This window comes from Mus musculus, chromosome 3 (genome assembly GCF_000001635.26).
Source record: "Mus musculus strain C57BL/6J chromosome 3, GRCm38.p6 C57BL/6J".
In the NCBI taxonomy this organism is placed as follows: Eukaryota; Metazoa; Chordata; class Mammalia; order Rodentia; family Muridae; genus Mus; species Mus musculus.
The window spans coordinates 92,924,726-92,934,307 of NC_000069.6; the positions used below are offsets into that span (position 1 = coordinate 92,924,726).

Genomic DNA, 9,582 nt, shown 5'->3' on the forward strand with positions numbered 1-9,582 from the left:
ACTGAGATACTTTCCATATCCTCTTTTTCTCAGTGTTTTTCAACACACACAATTCTTCATTTGCTTTCAGAAAAAAAATCCCTCAACTCCAATTTCTTCAGTTTACTCACTTTCCAATTGCTCAGTTCACCCTCTGGGGTCTATTATGTGTGGCTTGGCTTAATCTCCTCCCTATAGACCTTTCTACACATCTGCATCCTTTCTTCCATCATACACAGAGACTAGGAGTTTTGGTATCAAATAGCACTAACCCTCAAATACACAAGAAAACTCAGCCCTTTTCCAAGAGGCTCTTCAAAAACCTCATAACGTTTCTGCCCCCTTTCATGCACAATTCTATCCTGGAAGTTCCCACAGAAGTCCTTTGTAAGAAGAAGAATCTAAGGCGTTATTTCTTCATTCCCAAGCTAAAATAATCTCAAGTTTTGGGTACCTTGGGCCTTCAAAAGCTGAGAAAGGGAAAAAAAACAAAAAACAAAACAAACAAACAAACAAAAACAAACCCAAAACACTGAGCATCCCTATGTGGAATACGTCAAGGAACAAGTAATACACTGGTGATATTGAGAAAGAATTTTATTCATCTACATGGTTGGACACAGGTGATGGAACCATGAGAAGGAGAAGCAACCAGGCTTTTGGGAAATCCATTAGAAGAGCTCAAGAACACAGAGCCCAAGACAGATTCTGATATCTGAAGAAAGAACAAGCCAACATGGCACTACTGCTCAGTACTCCAAACCCTTTTGTCTCAAACTCAGGATGCAAGTTAGCAGCAGCCCCCAGAGCTGTGGCCACAGCCTGAACCCCCAGACTGCTGACCACTGCCACGGTCACAGGAACTGGAGCTCCTGCGCCTGCATCTGTGGGACCTGCGCCTGTGGTGGCTCAGACAGCAGCCTCCCTCAGAGCTGGGGACACTGCAGCCCCCAGAGCTTGTAGCACAGCACGAAGAGGCTGCAGGCAGACACTGTGTTGTGCTCTTTGGGGGGCACTTTGGGGAGCACTTTGGGGAAGGGCACTTGGGAGGAGGCTGGCACTGCTTCTGACTCTGCTGGCAGGACATCTCGGCAGGAACTGGACCTAGAAGAGTAGGATAGAAACATTATAGGGAGAAGCTTCTGGTGAGTGTCTACTGACAGTCTGTCAAACACATGCTTTCCCTGACCTATCTGCTTCCTAAGCCAAGATCTCTATGAAATAAATAGGACCACGAAGGCACATGTCTATCCAAATAAAACATTTTCAAGACTATAAGGTAGATCCACGAGCATCTCTAATAAATGCACTCAGAACAATGTGACTTATAGGACTCCTAGATCCCTGACTGTAAGCCAAACACTCCTTCCTCCCTCGCTATTATCCCCCCCACCATGGCCTATTCTGGGCCTCTTCCTAGGGTCTAGAAGAGATCAGATATGGCAGGCATGCTGTCCCACACAGTCCCAGATGATGAATGGCCCCAGACATGCGCTTACCAGATGGGAAGGTGATAGGAGACTTTCTGAGCAGGCTGTGGATGAGGAATCCAGAGTAAGGGCCTTTTTATTCTCTGTAGAGCTGGGGAATCATCACCCAAGCATGTTGCTGTTTTCACAACTAGGGGAGGTGGCAGAGCTAAACACTTCCCAGTTACTGGCTTCCAGTGCTTTCCTGTACACGTGCCTAAAGATCCCTTAATGTGGAACCAGGAAGCACTCATGACTGCAAAATCACTTCCTTTTGTTCTTCCCCAGACATTGACCCACCTTTCCCCATTCATTCACAAGCTCTAACCCTGTTTTGACCTCTTAAGATTATTAACATGGAGATGTATATAGGATGCCCATTGCTCAAAAATTGAATACATTGATGGGATCGCAATGTTTTATCATGGATGTATTATGAAGAGCTCAAGCATAAGGCTCAAGCTTTTAAAGGGAAAGCCCCTATTGTACTGCAGATCAAAAATTATGGGACAGGACTTTCAGATGTTCTCTGGGGGTGACAGTAGAGAAAAGGCAGTGCCTTATAGGGATACAGTGTATAGAAGACAACAGAAAGATACCTGAGACCAGTTTCAGAGAAGGTACTTAGAGATGGCAAGACTCACAACTTTTATCATTAAGAAGAAAGATCTCCCCAGTCTAGTCACCCCATCTTCAGTCTCTGGCAACCTTCATTTTACACCATGCTCCTTTAAGTGCAATTTATTTTAAAATCCAATCATGACTGTTATCATGCGAAAATAGATCTTTTTGTTGATAGCTTATTTCACTTAATGTGACCTCTTCCAGATTCATTCCTGTTGGCTCAAATACTTGTCGTTATTTTCCAAAGCCTGATTATATGTCACATGTTCTATATGCATTCATCCACAAATACACATTTTGGCAGATTATTTATTATAGATCTCGCAAAAAGTGCAACAATAAATATGAGGGTGTATATCTTTTCAGTGTATGAATGCCCCTTTCCTTTTGGGTATATACAGACCTAGTGACATTGATGACCACACAGCAGTTAGTTTTAAATTCTTTTCAGAACCTCTATACTATCTTCTACAAAGGCTGGGACCCTTTACACTAATATCCTCTTTTTTTTCTTCAAAATTTTTGCAATACTTGTTCTTTCTTGTATTTTAGGAATAACCAATCTCACAAGAGTGAGGGAATGTTTCATTGTAGATTTAATTTGTACTTCTCTGATGATTAAGGATAATAAACCATCTTTCAGACATCTGCAAGCCATTTGTATGCCTTTTAAGAAATATTTCCTCAGGTTGATTCTCTGATTTTAAGATCAGGATTTTTTCTTTGCTATTGAGATCTTTGAATTCTTAATATACTATGATATTTACTCTTTATAAGATGTATAATTCACAAATATTTCTCACCCTAATAGTCTTGACTCTTTATTGTTTCTCGGGCTGTGTATAAGCATTTTATTTTTATAGAAATCCATTAGTCCTGGTTTGGTTCTTTTTTAAATTTTTTTTTGGTTTCTGTTATACTGTTCTTTTTATCAATCTCACTGTACCTAAAAGTGGCCACAAACTCATCTTTCTGTTATAGACTCATAAGTACTAAAATTAGTCATGAATCACTACAGGCATGTTTAATCATGTACCACTACCTCAGAAGTTTAAATTTTGGATGGAGTTTAGTATTTTCTTTTTGAGCTGTATCTTTTTTGTCATATATAAAAAATTATCATAAAAATTATATAACCATTGTCACAATATCTTGTCTTACATTGTATTTTAGAAGTTTGTATTTTATAGTTTACACATTGACCTATTATCTTTTATTATATAGTTTTATTCTTTTATTTTATTACATTATTTATCATATGTATATAGAATATCTTATTATTATAGCTTTTCATTTATAATATAATAGTAAATGTGCTTTGATTTCCGATTGTTTCAGTATATTTTTTGAGTATTTCATACATATGAACAGTGTTTGTTACATTTGGATCCTATCCACAGCCCCTTTCAACTTCTCTCTTGTCCCTCCATGATGAGCTTCTCTCAAATTCATGACCCTTTTGTATTAACATATTCACATACCCACCCCCAACACATACACTCACTTAAACACACCACACACAGACACAGACACATACACACACATACCCTACTGACTTGAACTTCAGTTGCCTTGATTTGCATGTGTTTAGAGATGACTACTGAGAATTGGGATCACAGCCCATGAGGAGTAAAAGAAGAAGAGAAGAGAAGAGAAGAGAAGAGAAGAGAAGAGAAGAGAAGAGAAGAGAAGAGAAGAGACAAAAAGAGACGAAAAGATCTTGTCTTCCTTCCCTCTACATTCTTTGATTTCCTGTAGCTCTTCATGTACAGATGGGATCTTGTGAAATATTCCTTCATCCATGTTGACATCTCCTTCCTCTGGTAAATTGCCTTTGTGTCTTTGTTTGAACTGTATTCTAGGTCTAACATTGGATCCTAAGCAGCATATATCTACCTCTGTTCTGCTTTCCATCTTAGGAATAAAGGTCCATTCTCTCACTACTAGGCATGATGGTAGTCATAAGGCTTTGTTGACTCCCTTTTTCAAATTGAAGATGCTCTTTTTTTGCTATTTATTTGCTGAAATATTTTATTATCGGTTACTAATGGTATTGTTAAATTACTTCTCCATTTCTATAGAAATGATCCCATGTTTTAGTGGCTCTTTGATATGAGATCCAGTCTTGCTACTTCACACATTTCTCTAGAACTAAAGCCCTGTCTGAATTTTTAGAAACTATGTATTTTTAGAAATTATGAATATCTTTTATAATGTATTTGTAGCATAATATGGAAGATAAGATCATAGTAACTGTATTTGACTAAGTCAAAGAAGCTAAGAATGACCAACAATTTAAGGAGTCACAAATAGACTCCATATGATTGCTTGGAATCAACAAAGACATGTGTCACATAGTCATAGAAGCCAGATGGACGGCTTTGGTGACACAGCCCACTAGGCTCAGCCTCTCCTGCCCCTGTTCATGCCTTCAATGCCCAATTTGCTCAAAGGAATTAAGGAGTTTCTCATTGATGAGTCATCCAGAAACCTTGAGTTGACCAACCATTAACATACTGCTCTTCAGTTGCTCCCTCATGACTCAAGATTAAGTGTGTTTAAACCAAAGTCAGTCTTTGTACTTGGTTCTATAGAACAAAAAAGTCAAAAGCTATTCAACTATCCAGAGACCTGAATTCCCAGTGAGGTTAAAACATCTTCTTAAGTACCTCAAGAACCTATAATTTCTCTTTTATGTGCACCACAGTTACAGTTTATCACTTGGTATATTTCCCTTTGAATAATTATAATACACCAGTGAGAACAATCTGGGTCTTATTACAGTTATGTCATAAGTGCTAAGCACACGGTTGACACATAATTGAGGACGGGAGTTAATGACCAAGTGAGAAGAAATTCAAAGGAAAAATCCAATGATGGTCATTCAGAAGGAGTGGATCCGGTTTGTGTGAAGACACATAGAAGATGTGCTATACTCCAGTGCACTGTTAACATCACCTCTACTAGGCTGACCTCTACTCCCTATATAATTACCTAAACCAGTGGTTTTCAACCTGAGGGTTGTAACCCCTTTGAGGGTCAACTGACCCTTTCAGAAAGGTCACCTAAGACCATAGGGAAACACGATATTTACACTATGATTCATAACAGTAGCAAATTACACTTAGGAAGTAACAACAAAAATGATTTTATGGTTGGCCGTCACCACAACACGAGGACCTGTATTAAAGAGCCACAGCATTAGGAAGGTTGGAAACCACTGCTCTATTTCAAAGCCATCCTGAAGAACTACATTAGGATATACATTGTAAATTCAGAGTACCCAGGAAAACCAAAAGGAACACTAAGCACCGACATAGGGCATTGTCTGAGGCTTGCTCTACCCAGCACAGCTGCTGAGAACAGAAACATATTTTCTACTCTTCTCTTCCTGTGTCTGCAACACTGAGTATTCATGGAAAACTGTCTATAATTTCATCACTTATCTGATCCCCTTTCCATCTGTTATCTAGTTACAGGCTCTCAACAAAGCAAGAGAAATGGCTCTGAAACTTCAGTGAGGCTAAGACTGAAACTTAAGCACCAGGGACCAAGAACTTCATTCTGCAGAGAGAACATCTGGATAGAGAACAAAGTGAGAAGCTCCTGGCATGGTGGGGATGTGACAGCCAGTCCTAGCCTGGTGACACTAGGTTGCTGCCTCCTCTACCTCAGTTACTGACACTTCCCCGAGAGTGCTCAGACCTGTGTAGTAATTTCCTGGTAACTCCCCAGTGATGGCTAAAGAAACTTAATATGGCGCCAGGTATCCTTTAAAGACTGCTGACCTTTGCCTTATAATGCCTGTGAGATCCTAGTAGCCTGCAGGTGAGTTAAAACAATGAATTTACTAAATTCTTAGACAAATGGATAGATCTGGAGGATATCATCCTAAGTGAGGTAACCCAATCACAAAAGAACACACATGATATGCACTCACTGATTTGTTGATATTAGCGCAGAAGCACAGAATACCCAAGATACAATTTGCAAAACACATGAAACTCAAGAAGGAAGACCAAATGAGTACTTCAGTCCTTCTTAGAAGAGGGAACAAAATACCCATGGAAGGCATTACAGATACAAAGTTCAGAGCAGAGACTGAAGGAATGACCATCCAAACCCAGACACTATTGGGGATGCAAACAAGAGCTTGCTGACAGGAGCCTGATAAAGCTGTCTCCTGAGAGGTCTGCCATTGCCTGGCAAATAAAGAAATGGATGCTCACAGCCATTGGATGGAGCACAGGCTCCAATGAAGGAGCTAAAGAAAATACCCAAAGAACTAAAGGGTTTGCATCCCCATAGGAGGAACAACAATATGAACTAACCAGTACTCCCCAGAGCTTCCTGGGACTAAACCACCAATCAAAGAAAACATATGGTGGGACTCATGGCTCTAGCAGAGGATGGCCTAGTCAATAATCAATGGGAGGAGAGGCCCTTGGTCCTGTAAAGGTTCTATGCCCCAGTATAGGGAAATGCCAGGGCCAGGAAGTGGGAGTGGGTGGGTTGGGGAGGAGGGGGAGGTGGGAAGGGAATATGGGAATTTTGGAGGGGAAACTAGGAATGGGGATAACATTTGAAATGTAAATAAAGAAAATATCTAATAAAAAATTTTAAGAGATAGTAAAGGCAAAAAAAAAAGAAGAAGAAGAAAAAGAAGGAGAAGAAGAAGAAGAATAGGATAAAGGTGTCCTGCTTGACACATTTAACCACTTGCTTTCTGCTTTTGTAAATTTTTCTTATCACTGTGGGATTGGGATGAAGTGGTCTTTTTATTAAAAAACAACTGGAAAGGAAACTAACTGAAGGGAGTAAAACAATTTTCTTGCCCAGCTGTGTGTTCTGGAGACAATTGTAATGTACAGCTTTGGTGTCCACCTTGACAGCCCCCCACCCCCTTTAGCTTCTTTCAGCATGACATATTCTTTGGCTATAAGGATGATATTCACCTGGAAGGAGTACGAATAAGTTCATTTAATCTACTGAATTGAGTCTAAATTTTTGTTTTTTCTCAGTAGATTTGAATGTTGCAAAAGTATGATTCAATGAATTCCATACACATCAGCTTTCCTCATCTTCCTACAGTTTTTGCCTCAGAAAGGAAACAACCCATTAGCATCAGTTAATGTTAGAATGAAAGGAACCAAACCTAATGTTTAAATTATTACATAAGTTTTAATAGCCATAAATAATGAGACATCTTTACTATGATGATTTTTATTCACAATATAATTAATTATAAGATATAAGTAACTGTGTATATCACCCATCACCTGCTTTTTATGGGCTAATTCTAAGCCATAAATATTTCTTTCTGTAAGAAAACACACATATATGATGTGATATTTTAACAATCAAAATATTTAAATTGTATGTGAATTACTAAAGTTGGTAACTATAGCCCAAAATACATTTTACTCAAGTATAATATCACATCATGTAAGATTTCAGCTTACATGAATTTACAAATATCAAGCAGAGGCATCTTCATATGTGTAATGCAATTATTATTCTATTTAAATTTGATAACCTGCACCTGTTTTTCTGTGTTCAGAAAGTCCATTTCATTGTTAGAAGCCATGAGGTTACTCAAGGATTGTCACCATACAAGGCCTAACACTCCCCCATCACTTCCAGGTGCCCCACTGATAGAGCTCAGGGGACAGCAGCAAATTACAACTGAAGGTCATGTTCCTTGGGCAGCATGAAATTTGTGGAAAACAATATTTTATGATTTAAGCTTTGGATTTTGTGGGTTTGTGTGTGTGTGTGTGTGTGTGTGTGTGTGTGTGTGTAGAATTCATTAACAATCATGCCAAAGAAAATAAGATAGAATTATTTTCCAAGGCATGCTACATAAAAGAGGAAAAAAGAAAAGGAGGTAGAAGGGAGAGAGGGAGGGAGGAAGGGAGGGAGGGAGGGAGGGAGAGAGGGAGGGAGGGAGGGAGGGAGAAGGAAGGAAGAGCAGTTTCCTGGAGACTCATTGGGATGTATATGAACAATCCTTGTTCCTGGTTCCTGGTTCAATCTTCAGTTGGACTTTATGGATATACCAGAAAAAAATCCCACTGGGCATGTGTCTAGGTAACACCTCCTCTGGTTGTGAAAGCAGAAGTATACCCATGTGACATCAGCAACTGCACAGGATAAAAGCACTCCTGCCCTTGGCTCCTCTGCCAAAGCATCCTCAGACACGGACTTCTGTCTCCTTTGAATCTAGTGAGTATCCAGCGGGGTGGGCCTTGGAAGAAGTTGGAAGGGAGCATTAAGATCACAGTAGTAGAGAGAAAAAATTTCTTCCACAGAAATCCAGACATAAGTGCAATAGGGGAGAAAAAAAAACAATTTCTAGCATTCAATTTAAAAACAATGAGTTTATAGTAGGTCAGTATTTAAACAGGCAGAATGAAGGTGGTTGACAAGAATTCTACAATCTACAAAAGTCACAGGCTCTGCGTCCACATCCTACACCTCATGCCCTTCCCGTTCAGGAATTCACATGTACCCTATGACACCGAATCTCCAGATTGGTTTTTTTCCCCCAAACATATGCACCTGCCTGGTATTCTTCAAAGATACAAAAAAACAGATTACCAGACAGACTCAGCCTGTACTTCTAGTGCATGGGTAGCCAATAGAAGGGGAGGTACCTGGTACTATGAAGTGAATTCTATTCATATCAGCTTTCCCCAGTTCTTGAAGCAGTAGAAAGAACATACCAGAGATGAGGATACTACTCTGTAGATTACTAACACGTGTTTTCTTTCCTTAAACAGGTCAACTGACTCCTGCCAAGATGTCCTGCCAGCAGAGCCAGAAGCAGTGCCAACCTCCTCCCAAGTGTCCCTCTCCAAAGTGCTCCCCAAAGTGCCCCAGGAAGAGCACAGCACAGTGTCTGCCTGCAGCCTCTTCCTGCTGTGCTACAAACTCTGGGGGCTGCAGTCTCCCCAGATCTGAGGGAGGCTGCTGCCTGAGCCACCACAGGCGCAGGTCCCACAGATGCAGGCGCAGGAGCTCCAGTTCCTGTGACCGTGGCAGTGGTCAGCAGTCTGGGGGGTCAGGCTGTGGCCACAGCTCTGGGGACTGCTGCTGACCTGGAGCATGATGTGGAGACAAGACAGTCTGGAGGAATCAACATCCCAGGGGTCAAGAAAAGCCCAGCTAGTCTTGTTTTGTCTGATCCTGGACACCCTTCTCTGATTGTCTGATGTTCACAGCCCTTGTTCCCACCCTTCCTGTGGAATGCATGTGCCCATCCTTGGTTCTGACTAGAATAAAGATTCTATCCCCACCACACTGGTGTGTCACTGTCATTGTTCCCTGTCCCTCCACAGGTGGCAGGTATGCGCTCCTCCCCTCTAACTCTCAATTCCAGCACTCCATAATCCAGAGGGGCCGGGGTGGGAGGAAACCATAGCTCTACACAGGAAAAGTTTAGAATTCTGTCAGACATGTTAATATTCACTTGGGTTGAAGCAGCAGGGGAAATGGAATGAACAGATTC

At 40.6% G+C, this 9,582-nt stretch overlaps 2 protein-coding genes across 2 annotated transcripts; one reads left to right on the top strand and one right to left on the bottom strand.

Moving 5' to 3' along the window:
- Positions 1-561: 561 nt before the first annotated feature.
- Lce3a (late cornified envelope 3A) lies at positions 562-1,505 on the bottom strand. Its single transcript, NM_001039594.1, has 2 exons — positions 1,479-1,505; positions 562-1,083 (listed from the first exon to the last, which is right to left on the bottom strand). The coding sequence occupies exon 2, from the start codon at positions 1,064-1,066 to the stop codon at positions 770-772; it is 297 nt and encodes a 98-aa protein (NP_001034683.1). The 5' UTR covers positions 1,067-1,083; positions 1,479-1,505; the 3' UTR covers positions 562-769.
- Positions 1,506-8,253: 6,748 nt separating this feature from the next.
- On the top strand, positions 8,254-9,371 carry Lce3b (late cornified envelope 3B). Its single transcript, NM_025501.3, has 2 exons — positions 8,254-8,297; positions 8,855-9,371. The coding sequence occupies exon 2, from the start codon at positions 8,875-8,877 to the stop codon at positions 9,169-9,171; it is 297 nt and encodes a 98-aa protein (NP_079777.1). The 5' UTR covers positions 8,254-8,297; positions 8,855-8,874; the 3' UTR covers positions 9,172-9,371.
- Positions 9,372-9,582: the final 211 nt, after the last annotated feature.